Raw genomic sequence first — 24,004 nt, 5'->3', positions numbered from 1 at the left:
TGCTTTGTAACTGGAAAAAAAATATTAAAATGGAAAATCTGCCAAAAAAGTGAAATTTTTAAATTGTATCTCTATTTTCCATTAAATCTTGTGCAACACCTAAAGGGTTAACAAACTTTGTAAAATCAGTTTTGAATACCTTGAGGGGTGTAGTTTCTTAGATGGGGTCACTTTTATGGAGTTTCTACTCTAGGGTTGCATCAGGGGGGCTTCAAATGGGACATGGTGTCAAAAAAACTGTCCAGCAAAACCTGCCTTCCAAAAACCATATGGCGCACCTTTCACTCTACGCCCCGCTGTGTGGCCGTACAGTAGTTTACGGCCACATATGGGGTGTTTCTGTAAACTGCAGAGTCAGGGCAATAAAGATACAGTCTTGTTTGGCTGTTAACCCTTGCTTTTTTAGTGGAAAAAATTGGTTAAAATGGAAAATTAGGCAAAAAAATGAAATTCTCAAATTTCATCCCCATTTGCCAATAACTCTTGTGCAACACCTAAAGGGTTAACGAAGTTTGTAAAATCAGTTTTGAATACCTTGAGGGGTGTAGTTTCTTAGATGGGGTTACTTTTATGGAGTTTCTACTCTAGGGGTGCATCAGGGGGCTTCAAATGGGACATGGTGTCAAAAAAACAGTCCAGCAAAACCTGCCTTCCAAAAACCATATGGCGCACCTTTCACTCTACGCCCCGCTGTGTGGCCGTACAGTAGTTTACGGCCACATATAGGGTGTTTCTGTAAACGGCAGAGTCAGGGCAATAAAGATACAGTCTTGTTTGGCTGTTAACCCTTGCTTTGTTAGTGGAAAAAATGGGTTAAAATGGAAAATTAGCCAAAAAAATGAAATTCTCAAATTTCATCCCCATTTGCCAATAACTCTTGTGCAACACCTAAAGGGTTAACGAAGTTTGTAAAATCAGTTTTGAATACCTTGAGGGGTGTTGTTTATAGAATGGGGTCATTTTTGGGTGGTTTCTATTATGTAAGCCTCGCAAAGTGACTTCAGAGCTGTAGTGGTCCCTAAAAATTTGGTTTTTGTAAATTTCTGAAAAATTTCAAGATTTGCTTCTAAACTTCTAAGCCTTGTAACATCCCCAAAAAATAAAATATCATTCCCAAAATAATTCAAACATGAAGTAGACATATGGGGAATGTAAAGGCATCACAATTTTTAGGGGTATTACTATGTATTACAGAAGTAGAGAAACTGAAACTTTGAAATTTACAAATTTTTCCAAATTTTTGTTAAATTAGGTATTTTTTGGTGCAAAAAAAAATTTTTTTTTACTTCATTTTACCAGTGTCATGAAGTACAATATGTGACAAAAAAACAATCTCAGAACGGCCTGGATAAGTCAAAGCGTTTTAAAGTTATCAGCACTTAAAGTGACTCTGGTCAGATTTGCAAAAAATGGCCTGGTCCTAAGGTGTAAAAAGGCTGTGTCCTTAAGGGGTTAAAAGATTATTTGCTCCAACAACAGTAAAACTAAGGAATGTCAGCTTAACAAATTAAATTAGAGTCATAAAGTCAGAAAATAATCCTTAAAGGAAACGTGTCATTGAAAAATCTATTTTTATTAAAAATATTCCTTTTAGAATCTTTTACATTTTTCATTTCACTATCTATATTTAAAAAACAATCATAAAATCCACTAACTAATGATATATGAAGACTTCCTGTTCCATGTAGATCACTTTTCAGCAGTCATTTCCTTATCATCACAAGCAGGAATACAATGAAAGATAACAGCTCCGTATTGATAACACAGGAATCCCCATTTACAATAGGTGATGTCACAGCTTATCTATACCCCTTCCCTACACAATTATCTCTGCACAGGTCATAGAGCAAGCCTAGAAAACTCTACCATAGAAGTCAATGAGTCTTCTACATACTATTGTGTCTATGGTTCATGTGGTTACTGTAAAGCAAATCTCTAAATGCTGTTAATAGCAGCCCGGGCAAGATGCTGCCCCCATAATCACATCCAGAAAATAGGGGAAAAAATAAATAAATCTAAAAGCCAAAAATAAAAACAGATTAGAAAAAAATAGAATGCGTTTCGCCATTTCGTTTTAACGGACAGAAAAAAGTTATAGGTGACACATTCCTTTTAGTTTCCAGACAGAGCCAGTTTTCATATTCCTGACCAGGACCTAATGTTGCAAGTCTATTCGTCACTTTATGTGGTAATAACTTTGGAATGCTTTTACAGTGAAAACTTTGAAAAATTAGAATTTTTTAAAATGTTTCTGCTTTTTTGACGGACAGTGATACCTCCTAAAATAGTAATTAACATTCCCCATGCCTACTTTATGTTGGCATCATTATATAAATGTAATTATTATTTTTTTTAGGACGTTTGAAGGCTTAGAATTTTAGAAGCAACTTTTCAAATTTTCAAGAAAATTTCCCAAACCCACTTTTTTAAGATCAAATTAAGTTCTGAGGTCACTTCGAGGGGCTCACATTATAGAAACCATGCATAGATGACCCCATTTTAGAAACTACACCCCTCAAAATTATTCAAAACAGATTTTTTTTTTTTTACTTGTTAACTCTTTGGTTGTTCCACAGGAATTAAAAAAAATATGAAGGTGAAATTTCAAAATGTCATTCTTTACATATTTTCCATTTTAATCCATTTAACACAGCACAGTGCTTTGACCCAAAAGGATTTTTCTAAAATTCAGAAATATTTGGCTGTGAAAATGAACAAAAATTTAGCCCCAGATTTTTCATTTTCACAAGTGGTAAAAGGAAAAAAAAGCACACTAAATTGCGTTACATCATTTTTCCAAGCACGACAGTACCCCTTATGTGGTCATAAATTGCTGTTTGGGCACATTGCAAGGTTCAATAAAAAAGAGCACCATATGATATTTAAAGGGAACCTGTCAGCGGGATTTTGTGTATAGAGCTGAGGACATGGGTTACTAGATGGCCGCTAGCACATCCGCAATACCCAGTCCCCATAGCTCTGTGTGCTTTTATTGAGTAAAAGAGCCTTTAAGGCCTAGTTTGGGGATTTATAGAGCATTAGATGACAAATACAGAGGCTCCGAGGTGAAGTAAAAATAATAGCACGGTGTTGCTTTTGAACAGCGTCTGGGGTACTAATATAGCTATTTTCTGAGAAACATATTTATTTCTTTTTCTCTTGATGAAGCTGTGTGAGGACTTATTTTTGGCGGACTAAGTTTCCATTATCATTGGTTCTACTTTGAGGTACATATGACATTTATTAAACTTTTATTTTATTCACCTTTTTGAGAAGTAGGATGAAGCAAAGGCAGCAATTTAGCCTTTTTTTTGTTGTGTACACTGGGTAGTATGTGGGAAAAACAACATGTGAACTTTAATTGTGTTGGTCAATATGAAAGGAGAGATATCAAGTTTATATTGTTTTTTTTTTTTTGTTTTGCTGCTTTTACACAATAAAAGCATTTTTGAAAAAAAAAATTTAAGTTATTAAGACATATTTTTTATTATTTTGGCGGCGATGGTCTTGTGTGAGGACTAATTTTTAATGGGATGAGTTGACATTTTCTACTTTTTTACACTTCACACACTTGACAGTAACTCCAGTTACAGTGGAAATACAGTCCCCACAAAGGTAGTGCATTGTATATCTCTCTGCAGAGCTGATCTGGGTCTGCTAACAAGGGACCGCAGTGTGACCTCTTGTCCAGTAGAAGGTGCTAGAGCACAAGAGAAGGGCTGTGGCCACAGAAGCAGGAAGTCTGCGTGGTAGAAGTAGTCTGTGCTAGGAGGGGAGGCTGAGCAGTAAGAGGCTTGAGCAAGAGAGGAGTGTGTTGTGGTGTGATGCTCCATCACACAGAATAGGGCCTGCAGAGTAAGGCTACTTTCACACTTGCGGCAGAGTGATCCGGCAAGCAGTTCCGTCGCCGCAAAACGTATGCCAACTGATGGCATTTGAAAGACTGATCAGGATCCTGATCAGTCTGAAAAATGCCTGATCAGTCAGAAAAATGCACTGCAATACCGGATCTGTCTTTCCGGTGTCATCGGGAAGGACGGATTCGGCATTCCGGTATTTTGAATGCCGGATCCGGCGCTAATACATTCCTATGGAAAAAAATGCCAGATCCGGCATTCAGGCAAGTCTTCCATTTTTTTGGCCGGAGATAATACCGTAGCATGCTGCGGTATTATCTCCGTCCTGAAAAGTCAAAAAGACTGAACTGAAGACATCCTGATGCATCCTGAACGGATTACTCTCCATTCAGAATGCATGGGGATAAAACTGATCAGTTCTTTTCCGGTATAGAGCCCCTGTGACGGAACTCTATGCCAGAAAAGAAAAACGCTAGTGTGAAAGTAGCCTTAGGAGTGCAAAGGACTGTGATAGAGAGACAGCCAGCAGGTGAGTCTTAGAACATGCGTGGACAGAGAGGGAGTCTCCCAGCCCGCAGGCACACCACTGAAGAGAGACTGTCACAGCCCGGTAGGCCCTATGAACCATCACGGACTGAAAAGCTATTCCTTACAATTGTTATTGCTTTCATACGTTTGCTATTTTGCACAAAATTTAAGACTTCAGTATATTTCAGTTAAAGCCAGTGGAGTTGTGTTTGTTGCCAGCGCACAGTATTACACTTTTTTTTTTTTATCAACACACTGTGTATAAAGGGATAGGGAAGGCAGGGACAGTGAAAAATCATCCCCGTCTTCTCCTATGGGGAGTCCAGTTATGATCTCTGTGCTAACATTTTAAAACATCAGTGTAGACATATGTTCCGACCACCCCCATATAGTCTATGGGCGGTTGGGAACTGGTTAATGTAAGTCCTGCATTCCCTAGGACAACTAAAACAGTCCTTCAGTGCAAAAGCTCTGCACATAGCAGCAGCATGCTCAGGTTCCTAGAATGATATGACAAAGAGTAGGAAGATGCATGGGAGAATTCTTTATATTTCTCATCATGATCCCTTGGTTTGGGCACAGGTACCTGCATAACGCATGATATGATCTCGCTCAGCTGACCGTTGTTGGTCTTGGTGAATGTATCGACTGCTGGAAGGTTCAATTCGAGACACCATTTCAGCCAGATCAGTGAAGCCTGGGACCATGCCAATCTATATACAAGAAACATGTAAGACATCACAAGGCTATGCTATAATCTCTAGTTTGAGGATATGGATAGACACTTCTCAACCGTGAAATTGCAACACCAAGAAAAAGAAAGTTGTGGAATTCTGGAAATCACAGGAAATGTACAGTAAATGATAAAAAATGGAAACAAAATATTCAAAACATCTCAATGTATTCAGTATTGTGTATGAGCCAAATAGACATACTTTCATGCCTTGGCGTGTTATCAATGAGGTTATTAATGGTTGTCTGAGGAATGTTCTGCCACGCTGAATGCACTTGGACACTCAAATCATCAAGATTTGCTGTTGACTGCTCTGTTTGCAATTGAGAACCAATGACGTCCCAAATGTGCTCCATGGGAGACAAGTCTGGAGACGCTGCAGGCCATGGTAGCAGGTTTAGGCCATGCAGGCCAATCACAGTTGCACAAGCAACATGTGGTCTGGCATTGTCCTGTGGAAAAACAGCTTCAGGGAGACCTTGGAGAAATGAGCCATAGCATTGGTCCCATGACTAAATCAATGTAATGCAGCCTTTAGTGTACCTGATATGGACATGAGAGGGGTAAAGGCCTCTTCAGGGTATTACCCAGGTGGTCTCCAGACTAATCTCCAGCTATCATTGCATCCAAGAAAAAATCTGAAGAGGATAGACCTCCATTCCACCCTCCATTTCAGTCTTGCTGTGCACCAAGATAGCCTTTGAGGGCAGTGGCGTGAAGTCATATGAACACCAGTAGCTGGATGTCTGGCTCATAGCTCAATGTCATGCAAAAGCTGGGAGAAGATGGGTTGTGTAGACACTGTTTGCCGCCCTAGGCTTGGGATGTGATGTCCAATTTCACTTGCAATCAGGGCCGGCTCTATCATAAGGCAGCCCAAGCGGCGCTTGAGGGCGTAGAGAAGGGGAGGCGGAAAACAATTAACTTGCTAACTTACACTTGCCCTCACTGTCTCAGTCACAGAGCGAGCGGCACGCAGCTGACAGGCTGTGAGCTACGAGACCCTGGTGTATTCGAGACCTGGTGTATTTAAATCTCATTTAGCATGTCTTTCAGAAAAGTTTCTCCTGGGATTCGAACCTTTCACATCAGAGGCAAGGCATTTACCCACACAGCTATGAGAGCTGTATAGCCAGTTACTTAAAAAATATATATATAAGACATCTACTGTAAGTAACTTTGATACCTAGTGTACATCCATACACACCCAGCTCTACTACATCTATACACAGTGTACTGGGGCAGCTGTCATGTGTATGGATGTACACTAGGTATCAAAGTTATCTACAGTAGAAGTCTTATATATATTTTTTTAAGTAATTGGCTATACAGCTCTCATAGCTATGTGGGTAAGTGATTTGCCTCTGATGTGAAAGGTTGTGAGCTCGGAGAAACTTTTCTGAAAGATGGGCTAAATAAGAACACGAGCACCAAATCTTCAACACTAGAGGCTGGTGGGGGCACAGGCCGGAAGAGGCCTGCATCGCATCGCTGACACGGAGGTAAGTATAAAAGTGTTTATTTTATTTTTTTAATACCGGACTGTTACTTTACTGCTGGGGGGGGCTATTGGCGCCATGATACTGGCACATGGAGGGGGGGGAGGCACTTGATACTGGCACATTAGGGGGCAGGAGGAGAGGATGGCACTATATTAGCACATGGGGGGCAAGAAATGGAAATGAATCATGAGGGGCAGAAATGTGAAATGATGGGGGGGGGGCAAGAAATGGACATGAATCATGAGGGGCAGAAATGTAAAATGATGGGATGGGGGGGCAAGAAATGGACATGAATCATGAGGGGCAGAAATGTGAAATGATGGGGGGGGGGGGGGCGCCAAAATGTAGATTCGCTTGTGTTGACAAAAATCCTTGCACCGACCCTGCTTGCAGTACAGAAGAGATCACTAAGCGCCATTCTTCTAAATACACAATCCGTCCGTGCGTAGATTCACCTCTGTGCACCTCTTACTGTTATTCCAGTTTGTCATTGTTTTCCCAACCACCAGGACACACAACATTGAACAGTGCTGACATCTCGCCCTAGGCGCATAGTGATCTGCTGGAGTGATAAACTATGGTCTCTCAGTTCAAGGCTTCTGTCCCTCTTGCTGTGTGATGTTTGGTGATAACTGTCATGTGACTAACAGGAGGCATCCCACATGACTTGAGCGAATTTTTTTCATGTAGCTAAAAAACTTTGCTTTCATTATAGCTTTTATGCCCCTCCTACATTCCACAAAATTTTATCAACTGAAGATCTTAGTGACACCCGTTGCTCCTTCAATTTGTATAGCCTTACGCCTTGTCATGCTTGGTGTTGCAAATTTCAATGTTAAGGAGTGTAGTTAGTTACCAGGTGCTCTGTGATATTAATAAGGGATGTCACACTTACATCACCCTCATGACGCTGGTCTAATTCGGGGGCACTGTGGTCCTGCAGCATCTTCTCAATGACGTCTCCTCGATGCCACTCTGTGAATATAAGTTTTCCGTAGTCATATCCAATATTCTGCAAAAGGAGAGAGAATAGGTTAAATTCTGAGGACAGATGAGAGAATGACATAGAATTGGTAATATAGGTGGGTGGGACATCAATGATATTACAGGATATAATTCCTGGAAAATCCCTGACCCCATTATCAGCACTATATACAGAATGTCCAGTGCTGAGAAACTCCAGACCCTTTTACAAATCCATTTATTACACAAGGAAACCCAAAAGAACCACACTGCTATCAAACTAGATAAACTGACAAATAAAACTCAACTATGTAGGGTAGTATTTAAGTCATATACAGTAAGTTTACATACAGTATGTGGCAGCACTTCAAAGAGAAAATTGAAAATCTGCTGCAGGAAATCATTCAGAAGCACTATGGATATCGGCTGGTGATGGCTCATGCAGCATCATATCTACTCCCCTATGGTGTTATCTCCTATGTCCTTTTGCGAGCAGGGCCCTTATTTTAATTGTTAACTGGTTTGTTGCTATCTTATTTATGACTCTGTTTGTACATGAACTCCCTGATTGTAAGTCCTGAGGATTATGTTGGTGCTATAAAAAGATTATTATTATATAGTACATAGTAGTATGTAGGACTATGTAAAGTGGCATGTAAAGGTACTTTCACATTTGCGGCAGAGGATTCTGGCAGTCAGTTCCGTCGCAGTTCCGTCCGGCAATCCAGACGTAAAACGGATGGCATTTGTCAGACGGATCCGGATGTGGATCCGTCTGACAAATGCATTGAAATACCGGATCCGTCTCTCCAGTGTCATCCAGAAAAACTGATCTGGTATTTATTTTTTCCACAGATTTAAAAGTCTGCGCATGCGCGGACCGTAAGAATGAATCCGTTTCGCCGGAAAACACTTGGGGCCGGATCCGGCATTAATGCATTTTAATGGAAATTAATGCCTGATCCGGCATCCCAGCAAACATGCTGCAGTATTTTCTCCGGCCAAAAAACATAAAAGAGGGACTGAACTGATGCATCCTGAACGGATTGCTCTCCATTCAGAATGCATTAGGATAAAACTGACCATTTTCTTTCCGGTATTGAGCCCCTAGGACGGAACTCAATACCGGAAAAGAAAAACGCTAGTGTGAAAGTGCCCTAAGGCTATATATGAATAGTGATGAGCGGGAGGTGCCATATTCGATTTCGCGATATGTGTATTTTACGAATATTCTTAATATTGCTCTAACTTTGTCTTTTAGAATATTCGTAATATTCTAAAAGACGACGTTAGAGCAATATTACGAATTTTCGGGAAATACACATATAGATTGTAATTAGCTAATATAGTGCTATAATCCTTTTTTTTTCTCAATTTTTTTTTGCCTCTTATGAACTTAAGTTTTGTAAAATATGTACACTATTAAAAAAATTACTATAGCAGTATATTAGCTCAATTACAATCTACATGTGTATTTTACGAATATTCTTAATATTGCTCTAACTTCGTATTTTAGAATATTCGTTATATTGCTCTAACTTCGTCTTTTAGAATATTCGTTATATTGCTCTAACTTCGTCTTTTAGAATATTACGAATATTCTAAAAGACGACGTTAGAGCAATATTAAGAATATACGTAAAAGTTGAAATCGCAATTCGATTATTATAACTTGACTTAATCGAATTGCGATTTCAACTTAACAAACACTGCTATATTCCATATTCGTTAATTCTAGCCTAATATGGAATATAGCAGTGCTAAGTTGAAATCGCAATTCGATTATTAAAACTTGAATTAATCGAATTGCGATTTCAAAGTAATTCTCAAATCCGACAGTACATTCTAGTATATGGAGACGTTCCCATGGTGATGGAGACGCTCCATGAGCACGGAAGTCGGCAGAAGCGGCAACGGGCACTGACTGGAGCAGCCAGGAAGCCAGGAATCGAAAGGACAGGCAAGAACTACTTTAGGGAAGTGGGAAAGTAAAAAATATAACAATTAAAAAAAACAAAAACGAATATTCGATTTCGTGAATATATACAACTATATTCTAAATATTCGCGAAATCTCGAAGTTACGATATTCGAGAAAAAAATTCGCAATTCGAATATTCGCGCTCAACACTATATATGAAGTCATAAGGCGGCATATTTGGCTTTATAAACTTGCATACAAGGATTTACATGATATAATGGTTAGTAAAAAAGGGTCTTTAAAAATATTAAAAAGATACAAATATAAAAATTCTAATCTCCCCAATATTAAAATAAACAATAAAAAAACAAACAGTTCAGTTCACTTCCCAAAAAGTCACACGCATTATAAAATGTTATCAATAAAAACTACATCGTCCTGCAAAAAATGAGCCCTCACACAGTTATAAAAACAAATGAGGTATCATTGTAGATGTAATGACCCAGAGAATTAAGGTAAAAGGTCAGTTTTACCGCAGAGGGAAAGCCATAAAAACAAAACCATAAAACTATGGTGGTTCTAGAAAGGCAGGTAAAGTGAGTGAAAAACGAAAACTTTAAAATGAAAAATCCTCTGTTAACACAGATGCAGTATAGACAAGGGTAAATTAGGTTAAATGGGTAAGAGAAAAACTGAATTCGACTTATCGGTAATTTGGTTTCCATGAGATCAGCATGACAGCCTCACAAGGAGATTGACCCCTGACCTCCGGGCAGGAACAGAGAAAGGTTAAAACACCTCCCCCCTCCACCATATACCAGTGCTTCTAAAATTACTAAAGAGTGAGAAGGTGGAGATTTAATTATAGTAACATAATAATATAGAAACGGAAGGTATTACTTCATACCATATACGAATCAAAGTAATAAAATGATAAATTGGGAGGGATTAATGCTCTCATGGAAACCGAATTACCGGTAAGTCTAATTCAGTTTTTCCATTTCATCACCATGACGGCCTCACAAGGAGATATATAAAACTATAACATTAAGGGGGGGGGGGGGGGGGCTACTGCCTGGAGGACTTTACGTCCAAAAGACAATTCAGAAGTATTGGAGAAATCCAAGGTAATGCTTTATAAAAGTATGCATACTGGACCAAGTTGCTGCTCCTCAAATGTCTTCCAGAGATGCACCCGCTTTCTCCACTTGTGAAGAGGACATAGCATTAGTTGACTGAGCTTTTAAGTTAATCGGAGAAGAAAACCCTTGAACGCTAAAGCATTAGGTAATGGTGTTCTTTATCCACCTGGCAATGGAAGACCAAGAAACTCTTTGGCCTCTTTCACACGGGCGTCGCGTGTGAGGGCCGGATAAGATGCGGGTGCGTCGAAGGAAAACGCGTGATTTTTCTGTGCGAGTGCAAAGCGTTTTAATACGTTTTGCAGGCGCGTGAGAAAAATCGGCATGTTTGGTACCCATGTTTGGTTTGGTTTGGGTTAGGTGTTGTGTAGATTTTACTTTCCCCCTTATAACATAGTTATAAGGGAAAATAATAGCATCCTTAATACAGAATGCTTAGTAAAATAGGGATGGAGGGGTTAAAAATTTTTTTTAACACACCTTATCCACTTGTTCGTGCTGCCTGGCTTCTCTTCTTTCTTCTTCTTTGATTAGCTGGGAGAAAAGGACCTTTGGTGATGTCACTGCGCACATCACATGGTCCATCAACATGGTGATGGATCATGTGATGGACCATGTGATGAGCACAGTGACGTCACCATGGGTCCTTTTCCTACTGGTCATCAAAGAAGAAGAAAGAAGAGAGAAGCGGAGCAGCTCGAACAAGTGGAAGTGGTGAGTTAAATTATTATAAAAAAATATTTAACCCCTCCATCCCTATTTTACTAAGCATTCTGTATTAAGAATGCTATTATTTTCCCTTATAACCATGTTATAAGAGAGAATAATAATGATCGGGTCCCCATCCCGATTATCTCCTAGCAACCATGCGTGAAAATCGCACCGCATCCGCACTTGCTTGCGGATGCTTGTGATTTTCACGCAGCCCCATTCACTTCTATGGGGCCTGCGTTGCGTGAAAAACGCAAAAATATAGACCCTGCTGTGAATTTCACTCAATGCATAAGTGATGCGTGAAAAGAATCGCTCATGTGCACAGCCCCATAGAAATTAATGGGTCCGGATTCAGTGTGGGTGCAATGCGTTCACCTCACGCATTGCACCCGCGTGGAAAACTCGCCTGTGTGAAAGGGTCCTTTCACCTTTGTTTTTCCCTGAGAATTGAATAAGAAGACTATCGGACTTCCTAAAATTCTTAGTAGCCGCTAAGTATTTTAAAACTGTACTTCTAACATCTAGAGTGTGAAAGGTAGACTCCCCCAAATTTTTTGGGTTATTACAGAAAGACGGGAGGATAATCACTTGATCCCTGTGAAAATTTTACACCACCTTAGGAAGGAACCCCAGGTCCAATCTAAGCGCTATTCTATCTTCCAAGATTCTAAGATAAGGTTCTCTAATTTAAATGGCCTGGATCTCAGTCTTCTTGCGGACGTGATCACAATTAGAAATTCTGTCTTAAAAGATAGGAATTTGAGCGAACATTCTTCCAGAGGTTCGAATGGGCTCATTGTTAGACCATTTAAAATGATATTAAGGTTCCAGGAAAGGGACTCGTGATTTCAACGGGCCTCAGTCTAGACGCTGCTCTCATTAACCTCCTGATCCATCTAGGATTGGCTAAATCTGAATTGAAGAAACAGCTGAGTGCCGATACTTGTACTTTTAGTGTAGATGGTCTGAGGCCTAGCTCTAGTCCTTGTTGAAGAAAATCTAGGATACTTTGTATTTTTGGCCTCTCGAGGTTCGGAGATGGTTCCCAGGAGCAGAACCTCTTCCAAATTTTCGAGTAGATAGCGGAAGTCACTTTTTTTCTACTGGACCTGAGAGTGGTTATAACCTTGTCTGAAAGGCCCTGGCGCCTCAGTATTTCGACTTCAGGATCCAAGCTGTCAGTCTTAAGAATTCTGGGTGAGGATGTAGGATGGGACCTTGATAGGTCCTTCGTGAGCGGAAGGGTCCAAGGGCTGGAGATTGAAAGTCTTTTGAGGTAGGATAACCAACTCGTTTTCGGCCAAAAGGGGGTTATCAGGATGAATGTCGAGCTCTCTTGTTGGATTTTCTGAACTACCCTCAGAATCATCGGTATTGGTGGAAACGCATAACACAGACTCCAGCCCCATGTCACGGCAAATGCGTCTATCGCCAAAGGATTACCCCTGGGATCCAGGGAACAGAATCGCTTTACCTTCCTGTTGTCTTTTGAAGCAAACAAGTCTATGTCTGGAGACCCCCATGTGTCGACTATCATTTTGAATACCTCCAGATTTAGAGACCATTCTGTTTGATCTATTGTGTGTCGGCTTAGATAGTCCACTTCCTGATTCAAAGATCCTTTGAGGTGGGCAGCGGAGATAGACTTTACATTTTATTCTGCCCAGTAGAATATTTTGTTCAATAGGCCTAGAAGCTTCATCGACTTCATTTCTCCTTGATGAGAGAGGTAAGCCACTGTCGTTGTGTTGTCTGAGAGGATCCTCAGGTGATGATTCTGAAGAACCTCTCTGTTTAGGGATTCCCACACCGCACACAGTTCCCTGAAGTTTGAGGACTGGCTGCTCACCGATAGGGGCCAGAAACCTTGGTAATAAGATTCCCCAATTTTTGCTCCCCAGCCCGACAGGCTTGCATCCGTCTTGCATCCGTCTTGATAAGGTGATTTTCTCCAGGTTACTCCCTTTGAGAGGTTCTGGTCTATTTTCCACGAGCACAGGGAAGCCTTTACAGAAACTGGAATGGGAACCCTCCGATTCATTGGCTTCTGATGCTTCTCCCAGATTTCCAGAATCCAGGTCAGACATCTCATCTGCCGCAATGTAGAATTTTTTACTTTCTTCCTAAATCTCTCCTTCCGAAAGGGGGTCTTTCTCCTCCCATTGTCTAGAGGAAAAGGCATCATCGCCCAAGCATTCCAAATCAGAAGAAGAGGGTGGTATTATTCTTTGCCGTTTTGGAGGTAACGGTCCCTGATCAGCCTCAGACATTTGGGATAGAGAAGTTTTAACCTCTTACTGAATCATGGAACGGAACTCGTCCCTTAGAGAGATATGTTCCCCCGGACAATGTTAGAAATGCAATCCTTGCAGATTTTTTGGGGGTACGCATCCGGCAATTTTTTTAAACAGGAAATACATTTTGCAGGTTTTTTTTGTTTCTTCTGCGTCTCTTTAGATACCTATGAGGTGAGAACAGACCAAAATTAGGAGGATGGAATACATAAATATAAGTGCGACTAGGTGCAAATCACCACCGTGCGCCATCTGCCAGAGGGGCCGGCATTTTGAGTGCTGGCCGCCACGCACCGCACACCACCCGCCTCCTGAGTAACTTCCTGGACGCGCCATAAGTGACGATAATCCAGAGTGCTTAGTGTGCTGGGTGCTCACTCCAGCTTCAACCACGAGGGGCCAGGAGGAGGACGCAACTCTCGGAGCAGGCTCCGGATCAACCAGAGCGAGCCCTCCCGTTTCTCCCCTGCTCAGCATTGGTAAAAGAATGCTGGAGAGCAGAGGAACTACATGTCAGATAAGTGCCATGCTATGACACATCCCCACAGGGAGCCCAAGAGCTACATGAAAATAAAAACAATAAACTCTTCTTCCTTCATCTTCCTGACAACCAGGGATACCTTTCTCTGCCCTGGCCTCTGTAGGGACAGGAAACACTGGTGTATGGTGGAGGGGGGGGTTAACCTTTCTCTGTTCCTGTCCCTACAGAGGTAAGGGCCCAATCTCCTTGTGAGGCTGTCATGGTGATGAAATAGAAAATGAAATCATTTGGTATAAAAATAAGAAAAAGAAATTGCAGTTGGATTAGAATATGGTCAACAGGGTTTGCTTTGAATTTTTTTAATTTCTCTAGTTTCTTCTCCTCTAATGAGGTCTTGATGGGTTTGGGGTGAGGGTTGAGATTGGTTTTATTTCTTTATTGATTGTTTTGTGTGTTTTTTTTCTAAAAAAGGAAATTAAAAAGGAAAAAAGGGTCAAGGTGACTGGTGCAAATCTAAAGGCCACCTTACAAAGGGTACCTCAAAGTAAGCAACATACCTCAACTTTATTTAACAGATCCAACAGTACTGATATAACAAGCTATCTAGAAAGAAGTACTGTAAATATTACAAGGATGTTGGGGTTAATATCCAGTGAAGATGCCAGCTTTCACCAACTTACACATATTTCCTGGAAGCGACGAAATTCTGACGTGGTGAAGCGCTGCACTGGAGGGCACAGATACTCACAGTAACCACTGAGCTTCACCATCTGGAGCTGTCGCACACAAGTGACATATGACAAGCGGGACTGTAGCTCTGCCATGTCTGGGATCTAGTTGTGGAAGAGATGGAGAAATTAAAATGTACATGGAATCCTTGGATTGTGTCCAGACAAATGTAACTAATGGTCAGCCATGGTAAACATGGCCAACCGGCCCTAACAAATGGTAGGTAAAGGAAATGTGTCTTCAGACAATAACTTATTGTTTAAATCAAGTTTTGAGGTTTAACAAATCTGTAAACCATTTTGATTATGTCATTTTTTTTTTTCCATCTATATTTAAACAAAAAACATAACATCCTGCAGTTTTCGCACTGGCTGCTCCTAATAACCGGCATCACTTATTAATCTGTACAGATCACTTTACTGCAGGTACCTGCTTATCTGTCATTCTAATCCTGCCTGTAATGATACCTCCTCTGTGCATAGTGTGGGGTTTAGCAAGGTAGACAGGATTAGCAGATGCAGTATAGAGGCAACAACAAGTTCTTTGGATCAAACAGTTACATAGTACATAACATAGTATATAAGGCCGAAAAAAGACATTTGTCCATCCAGTTCGGCCTGTCATCCTGCAAGTTGATCCAGAGGAAGGCAAAAAAAAAAAACTGAGGTAGAAGCCAATTTTCCCCACTTTAGGGGAATAAAAAATTCCTTCCCGACTCCAGTCAGGCAATCAGAATAACTCCCTGGATCAACGACCCCTCTCTAGTAGCTATAGCCTGTAATATTATTACACTCCAGAAATACATCCAGGCCCCTCTTCAATTCCTTTATTGTACTCACCATCACCACCTCCTCAGGCAGAGAGTTCCATAGTCTCACTGCTCTTACCGTAAAGAATCCTCTTCTGTGTTTGTGTACAAACCTTCTTTCCTCCAGATTCAGAGGGTGTCCCCTCGTCACAGTCACAGTCCTGGGGATAAATAGATGATGGGATAGATCCCGGTACTGACCCCTGATATTTTTATACATCGTAATTAGATCTCCCCTCAGTCGTCTTTTTTCTAAAGTGAATAACCCTTGATAATCTTTCAGGGTACTGTAGTTTCCCCATTCCAGTTATTACTTTAGTTGCCCTCCTCTGGACCCTCTCCAGCTCTGCTATGTCTGCCTTGTTCACAGGAGCCCAGAACTGTACACAGTACTCCATGTGTGGTCTGACTAGCAATTTGTAAAGTGGTAGGACTATGTTTTTATCACGGGCGTCTATGCCCCTTTTGATGTAACCCATTATCTTATTGGCCTTGGCAGCAGCTGCCTGACACTGGTTTCTACAGCTTAGTTTGCTGTTTATTAAAATTCCTAGATTCTTTTTCATGTCAGTGTTACCGAGTGTTTTACCATTTAGTATGTACGGGTGACTTGCATTATTCCTTCCCATGTGCATATCTTTACATTTGTCAGTGTTAACTGCCACTTATCTGCCCAAGCCTCCAATCTATCCAGATCCCTCTGTAGTAGTATACTGTCCTTTTTAGTGCTAATAACTTTACACAGTTTAGTGTCATCTGCAAAAATTGATACTTTACTATGCAAGCCTTCTACAAGATCATTAATAAATATATTGAAGAGAATAGGGCCCAATACTGACCCCTGAGGTACCCCTCTAGTTACAGTACCCAATCTGAGTATTTACCATTAATAACCGCCCTCTGTTTTCTATCACTGAGCCAGTTACTTACCCACATACAGACGTTTTCTCCCAGTCCGAGCATTCTCATTTTATATACTAACCTTTTACGTGGTACAGTGTCAAATGCTTTGGAGAAGTCCACATACACGACATCCATTGATTCGCCGCTGTCAAGTCTAGAACTTACCTCCTCATAGAAACTGATTAAATTAGTTTGGCATGACCGATCCCTCATGAAGCCATGCTGATATGGCGTTATTTGCTTATTTCTGTTGAGATGCTCTAATATAGCATCTCTCAGAAAACCTTCAAACTGTTTACCCACAACAGATGTTAAACTTGCCGGCCTATAGTTTCCAGGCTCTGTTTATGGACCCTTTTTGAATATTGGCACCACATTTGCTATGTGCCAATCCTGTGGAACATTCCCTGTGACTATAGAGTTTGCAAATATCAGAAATAAGGGTCTGGCTATGACATTATTAATTCCCTTAGCATACGGGGGTGTATGCCATCCGGTCCTGGCGATTTGTCTATTTTAATCTTTTTAAGTCGCTGATGTACTTCTTCCTGGGTCAGACAGGACACTTTTAATGGGGAATGTTTTTTTACATTCAGCATTTCATCTGACCGTTTATTTTCCTCAGTGAATACATTGGAGAAAAAAATATTTGCTTTTTCCTCGTCACTCTCTACGACTCCCCCCACATTATATCTTCAGATTTATACTTTTTAACATTTATATAATTGAAGAACATTTTAGGGTTAGTTTTACTCTCTTTGGCAATTAATCTCTCGGTCTCTAGTTTGGCCGCTTTTATTTGTTTTTTACATGTTCTATTTTTTTCCTTATAGTTTTTCAGTGCTTCCTCGCTACCCTCCTGTTTTAGTGATATATATGCTTTCTTTTTGTCATTTATTGATTTCTTTACAGTTCTATTTATCCACAGTTCGGTGTTTTATTCATACTTTAGGCAAGTGACAAAGCAAGCCTTCATCCAGACACAAGGCTCCCAGATCTCAACACAGAGACATGGCTTCTGAGCCCAGCTGCCTATTTAAGGACAGCCAGGTGCTGCCAAAACTCGGACGGTCATATAAAATCCGGTCCGGTATTTGACCCCACCTGTCTGTAAATCAGCCCAACAGCACATGCTGGGAATAAAATACCTGTTTTCCCAGACCAAACCTCTCACTGTGTCACAATAGATAAGACAAGATCCACCATTCACAATAGGTGATTGTCAAAGCTTGTTTATCCTGTCCATTGTGTCTATGGATCATGTGGCTACTATAAAGCAATTTTTTTATGCTTTCAAAATGCTGTTAAGAACAGTTAAGGCAAGATGGCCGCCCCATAATAATGTTCAGAAAATAATAACATTACAAAAAAGGGATGTGTGTCGCTGTCCGGTTTTAACTGGGCTCCATAGTAACATAATAAAAAACATATAGGCTGCAATGGTAATTCATTGTAGTGTATGGGAGAAGCGAAAAGACAATCGCATGTTCAAGTTTCCTAAGGGGACATAAGTATATAAAAAAAGAGCCCTCAACTGTAACTATAAAAAAAGTTATGAGGGTCAGTATATGGCAATGCAAAGAAAAGAAACAGTTTTCTTTCTAGGTTTTTCTTTTTTTAAGTAAAAACGATATAAGTGTGGCATCGCTGTAATCGCACTGACCTGGATATTGAAGGTAACAGATAAGTTTTAACGCATATGGAACGCTGTAAAAATGAAACCAATAAAACCATGGCAGAATTTGGGGGGGGGGGGGGTTAGCTTTCCACTGCATCATATGCAATCTAAAATTATTTCATTAGAAAGTACTGCTTGTCCGCCCTCAAACATCTATGTGAATGGAAAAATTTGAATGGCTCCTGGAAGGCAGGGAGCAAATAATGAAAATGAAAAAACTGAAAATTGCTACTAGCTTTGTTAGGCAATCTCTTCAAGAGTTACCTTCACTTTTGCTCCCCAAGGTTTTATACGGTTCCAGAGTAGCCACCAACCAGACAGACTATCTCCATAATTATATGTATTCCATTCTTCCTGCTGGCCAACATCAACTGCAAGAACTGTACGTGCTCCCATAGAACGAGCCACATCCGCTAGGATAAAAAAAACAGAGAAGTTAAAAGAAAGATGGAGACAACTTTTCAATATTCAACTCTCATTCTTTTCTTACCTGGAAGATTATTGACATAGCATCCATCCACTAAAAGGTGATCATCCACTGGATCGCACAGAGGAGGAAGGTAAGGCATGTAGGAGGTAGTAGCTCTAATGTAGCGCCAAAGCATACCTGCAGAGCTATATCAAAATCAATTTCCTGTTGTTCCTATCAAATATAAATGACAACATATAGACGTACCTCTTACCTTCTCGGTGAACCCTCATTGACGAAGAACTGATATCTGTTGTGATGCAGAAATATGGTAACCACAAATCCTAAGATTAAAAAAAATATATGGGAAAGGCACTACATAAAAAAGTTAAAAAATCTAATCAAAGCCACAAATATGTTACTTGGATTTGCCGCTGCCCAAAGAGGTGAATCAATGTTGTGTTGAACCTAGAACCTGATAATAATGAGGTTATTGGGTAGGTGAGATCCAGGGCTGTCCTGGGCAGAGAGGACATCATCTGGTAATTAAGAGAACATAGAGTAAATATAACACAAAAATATACAAAAATTACAGAAATTAAAGATTTGAAGGTGAGAGTGTCAGATGACCATTAAAGGAATGAGCATTCCAACCAAGTACATCTGAATATTGCAAACTAAATATAGGTTGAAACCATTGAGGAAAATAGCCTACCTGTGCCCATTTTCTGGTTTTATCTTTAGTTTTACTGCCATCAAGTTCTTCAGCATATACACCACCAACCAAGGCCCCCATGGACGTTCCCCCTACCATGTCCACCGGAATGCCTGCCTCTTCCAAAGCGTTAATGATCCCTACATGAGCGAATCCTCTGTACATAATAGTAACATAATACATTTGCAAACCTGAACAACATAAAGAAACATATATAAAACAATAAAAAATCTAGACTTGTGTCCACTAACCTGGCTCCACCACCACCTAATACTAAAGCAATGGCATTTCCTGTTAGAGTACGAGCAAGTCGTGAGAAGTCACTGTGATAGTCAACTTCTTTCTTCAGGATTCTAGAGTAGAATTCCAGCTGATAAGAAGAAGGATTAAGTGGGTTAAACTTCAAAGGTATAGTTTCTATATGTACCAAATCCCAGTGGTACACAATATGAAGTCTAAACATCCCCAAACTTTCACTCTCAAGAACTTATCTTTTTAGGTATCTACTAGTTGCTTTAAACCATTTTATAGTTACCATTCTATGTGGAGTTCTCTTGGTGAACAGCCTATTTGGACCTCGAATATGAAAATGTCCTGAGACCCAAGTCCTCAGTTTCAGCCATTCCACTGTCCCTGTAGGAGAAGGGCCATCCATCCGGTGGAGGAGAACAAGTTGTTTGAGGGCTCTAACAGGAGAATTCTCAAGGAACTTTTCTAGCTAGAGAGTGACAATAACATTAGGACTTAAACAGCATTACAGAGGGAACTAAACGTTTAATTTCAGAGGGAACTAAACATGTAATGTAGACCTCTGAATCCCAAGTGCCAATGGCTCTGGTGGATCCATCACTGCTGGGAAAGAGTAATATTAATGGGGTTGTACAGGATTAGAAAAACTTGATTTCTTTCTTCATAAAATAGTTCCACATCTGTCCACAGGTGGTATAGCAGCTCAGCCCCATTCACTTTCAAAGAACTGAGTTGCAATAACAAATGAAATTTATGGATGGTTGTGGTGTTGTTTCTAGAAGAAAGCAGCCATGCTCCTAATTCTGTAGAATCATTTAGCACACATAGAAGATTGGACTGGTGTTATGGGCAGTGGATGTGGATCCAGTGGCAACCAACCAGTTTGACTTTGGGCTAGTCCTGAGGGCATTATCCTGGTGGTCCCCTGGTTTTCACCCTTTAACCCCTATACAGGAATCTGAAGTTCACTTCCAGGGAGCCACCAGGCTGTTACCTCTTGGCTGGTGACCCACTGGGAACAGAGAAACTGGCGCACAAAGGGATCAGTCAATACATGTAGTCAATAACAGGCCGAGGTCAGGGCTGGCAGAGTTTGTGCGAATGGAACAGTACAAAGGTCAGGGCAGGTGGCATAGGATTAGTACAGTGAACAGGCACAGGTCAGATACACAGGCAGGCAAATGGATTAAAGCTTTTTTTTACAGGCTCTAGCTAGCTAGAGAGACCTGGCAGATCTATTGAGACCTATTGCACAGGCAAGGACTGAAGGTATATATATATATATATATATATATATATATATGAGCAGCTGATTACAAGTCTTAATTCAAACACAGGAAGCAGCCATTTTAACAACGGGTAATGGTTTTCATATTGGTATCAGCCAAGCTTATAGAAATGGGAGTGGACCAAGGAATAGTTAAATACAGTTTCTTACAACCAAAATGAAAAATAAACTAAAAATAAATAATAATATTTTGTCAAAGAAATACATTTGTCTCCATGGATTGGTTTAAGAACAGTGGTCAAATGAAACATGTTGCCCTCTCACCTCCCCCAGGTTTGGCTCTTCTTGTCCTAATCCCACCAGTAGAATACAGTCAGCCTGACGGATGCAGCGTATGGTCCATGGTGTGAGTGAACACTCAGTCTGGTATAGGACAATACGGTGATTGTCTTCTTGTTGAGCTAACCAGGTAGACAACTGACATTCATGAGTGCTGCAGAAAAAGGCATCAAATATAACCAAATAGGTATCTTAATGTTGCCCTTTAACCAAGCCAACATTCATCTTGATCATGCTGAGCAGTAATTTGCACCAACAAGACAGCTGTTTATACACAGTGCTTTAAGCCAGGCTGGGCATTGCATGGAAAGGGCCTCACAAACCTTTCTAAAGCATAGGCTCCAAGCCGCACCCTGATGATGTCACTTGTAAGAACCAGTGTTGGTCCTAAAAGAGGCAGATCGTCAATCAATTAAGCCCTACCACCATCGCTCAGGAGAGTAGTCCTATAAACCACTCTCCTGCTGAGGACTTACCTATGGCACTCATTGCATGTTTGAGCTCCAGGGTAAATGCTGAGAGAGGGACATTGTTGCTGCAGGGTAGAATGCATACAGTGCTGAGATTTTTGATAATGTTACCAGGATCTAAGAAAGAAAATGAGAAGGGACTATGTCAGCTTCTTATGGGTCCTCAACCCAGGACTTTTACTTTTCTGTACCTGTTCTTAAAGGGATTCTGTCACCAAGTTTTGGGCTATAGAGATGCGGACATGCACGGCTAGATCGCCGCTAGCATGTCCACAATATACCTGTCCTATAGGGCTGTGTGATTTTATTTTCTTTAAAAAAGGATTTTAGAGATAAGTAAATTAGTCTTGTAGGTGTCCAAGGGGCTATACGAACCTTCCTGGTGCCCCGCACGCCCGCCTGTGAAGGAGCCCAGCCCCGCCTATGTCCTCCGAATCTCCTCTTTTCATCAACGATAGATTTCCGTAATCTGGCGATGCGCGAGCTTGCGCATGCGCAGTTCTTTCCCTGAGGCTGATGCTAGCACAGGGAAGGAACACTATACTGGCACTGCGCATGCGCGAGCTCGCGCATCGCGAGATTACGGCAATCTATCGTTGATGAAAGGAGGAGATTCGGAGGACATAGGCGGTGCTGGGCTCCTTCACAGGCGGTTCATATAGCCCATCGGACACCTACAAGACTAATTTACATATCTCTAAAAATCCTTTTTTAAAGAAAATAAAATCACACAGCCCTATAGGACAGGTATATTGCGGACATGCTAGCGGTGGTCTAGTTGTGCATGTCCGCATCTCTATAGCCCAAAACTTGGTGACAGAATCCCTTTAAGACTCACATGACTTTTATATCTACTTTCTACGTGTGTTTATCCCACCACATATTTGTTCTCCCCCACAACTATGACTTCTATAGGAAGTAATGCTTTCCAGTAACTACCTTTTAAACTCTTTGAGTGGTTAAGATAGTCTTTGACTTAGCTAAGATTAGTAAATTGATAGTGTACATGTACACCAGCCACATGGTGGTACATGGAGAAGAAATGAGTACAACATTCATAGCAAGACGTACTAAATATTTAATGCCATCTGCTCCATTTTATTACATTTGCAGAACTTTGAGCAGGTATTACAGACTCAAATATATGTGCCCGAGGACAATGTTGGTAATGTCTCCCAATATCCAGTGAAATACCCTAGTGCGGAGGTTCCCAACCTTTTCAACTTTCAATGATGGTCGGGAGCAACAGGTAATTCAAAATTAGAGGAGAGTAATTTTGAATGTGGAGTAACAAAAAACCTGAGATTTGAAAACATTTACTGTTAAATATTTTAGTGTGAACTTTAATATTAGAATTATACCATCCAAATTGGCACTGTTTGGTGGCAAATCTACGATAGGTGTGCAACATTGTCAATTGCCAGTACATATGATTATAACTCAGGGCTCCCATAGTGAGCCACAGAGTAGGGGGTAGAGCCACCAGTTGAGAACCCCTGCCGTTTTGGAATATTAAATGGTTTTGATCATTAGACACTAGTGCTATCTTACTCTACATATTAGGATTGACATAGCCAATGTAGAGACAATTTTAAATTAGATATTGACACCCATTTATTAAGTGAGACAACCTCTATGTCCATGTCCCAATGAAGAAAACCATCTTACCACTGAGATCGCCTTGTGGTTGTTGTAGGTTTCCCAGGATTTTGTGGCTTAAAATATGAATAAGTCTGGTGACCACCTATAGAGATAATATACAAAATATATAAAAAAAATACTTATTGCTGATAAAAAGCAGTAAACAGATACTAAGCTCACCGCATCCCCTTCCCGCCCCTTAGCATTTGATGGCCTTCAGTATAATTTCGCACGTGATTCCATCCTCACATCTGGCATATGTGTAGTGCCAAAGATCTGGGGGTACTACACACTGTTTATTTTTATGCATTGTATTTCATTGTTTGTTTCCTGGCTTATACTACCAGCAAGGAAGTTTTGGCAAAGGTTGGCAGGAACAGGGTTAACCACCCTGTTCTTCCCCTCTTGGTAGGAGTGGGTTGGTTCTGCTTCCTGCAAAGAGAGGGGGGGTTCCTGTCTAGAGACAGACTGGAAAGGACGCAGACTGCCTTGCTCCTTCTCCTGTTACAGATTTCTTCAGAGAGGAAAATTACCAATTTGCCTCAAGTAAAGCTTTGAGAGGATGAGAGACAGCAGAGTGACCTGCTATATTCAGCTTCTACAGACACTGCCGTAAAGTTATGGAAGACCGGTTATAGACACCCTCATCACCAAACAATCGCTAGGCCAGTATCACCTAAGTGCTGAATTGCCACCAACCAA

At 40.8% G+C, this 24,004-nt stretch overlaps 1 protein-coding gene across 10 annotated transcripts in view; it reads right to left on the bottom strand.

Annotated features, from left to right (window-relative positions):
* The window catches only part of LOC122927337 (patatin-like phospholipase domain-containing protein 6), a 68,039-nt gene that overhangs the window by 5,756 nt on the left and 38,279 nt on the right, over nucleotides 1-24,004 (bottom strand). For 7 of the 10 annotated variants that reach the window (XM_044279079.1, XM_044279084.1, XM_044279083.1 and 4 more), the window contains exons 20-33: nucleotides 23,330-23,405; nucleotides 21,668-21,778; nucleotides 21,515-21,578; nucleotides 21,177-21,345; nucleotides 19,911-20,093; nucleotides 19,627-19,745; nucleotides 19,376-19,532; nucleotides 19,083-19,199; nucleotides 18,935-19,004; nucleotides 18,742-18,858; nucleotides 18,516-18,664; nucleotides 14,814-14,966; nucleotides 7,516-7,632; nucleotides 4,972-5,098 (exon numbers count right to left, since the gene is read on the bottom strand). In XM_044279079.1, the coding sequence (XP_044135014.1) occupies nucleotides 4,972-5,098; nucleotides 7,516-7,632; nucleotides 14,814-14,966; nucleotides 18,516-18,664; nucleotides 18,742-18,858; nucleotides 18,935-19,004; nucleotides 19,083-19,199; nucleotides 19,376-19,532; nucleotides 19,627-19,745; nucleotides 19,911-20,093; nucleotides 21,177-21,345; nucleotides 21,515-21,578; nucleotides 21,668-21,778; nucleotides 23,330-23,405 (1,729 nt within the window). Of the gene's footprint in view, nucleotides 1-4,971; nucleotides 5,099-7,515; nucleotides 7,633-14,813; nucleotides 14,967-18,515; nucleotides 18,665-18,741; nucleotides 18,867-18,934; nucleotides 19,005-19,082; nucleotides 19,200-19,375; nucleotides 19,533-19,626; nucleotides 19,746-19,910; nucleotides 20,094-21,176; nucleotides 21,346-21,514; nucleotides 21,579-21,667; nucleotides 21,779-23,329; nucleotides 23,406-24,004 lie in introns of those variants that run through there. The other 3 variants (XM_044279086.1, XR_006387779.1, XM_044279088.1) reach the window with 3 other exon arrangements.

Source organism: Bufo gargarizans, chromosome 2 (assembly GCF_014858855.1).
Source record: "Bufo gargarizans isolate SCDJY-AF-19 chromosome 2, ASM1485885v1, whole genome shotgun sequence".
In the NCBI taxonomy this organism is placed as follows: Eukaryota; Metazoa; Chordata; class Amphibia; order Anura; family Bufonidae; genus Bufo; species Bufo gargarizans.
The sequence above is the reverse complement of the archived record's forward strand: the minus strand, read 5'-3'. Positions and strand labels throughout refer to the sequence as shown.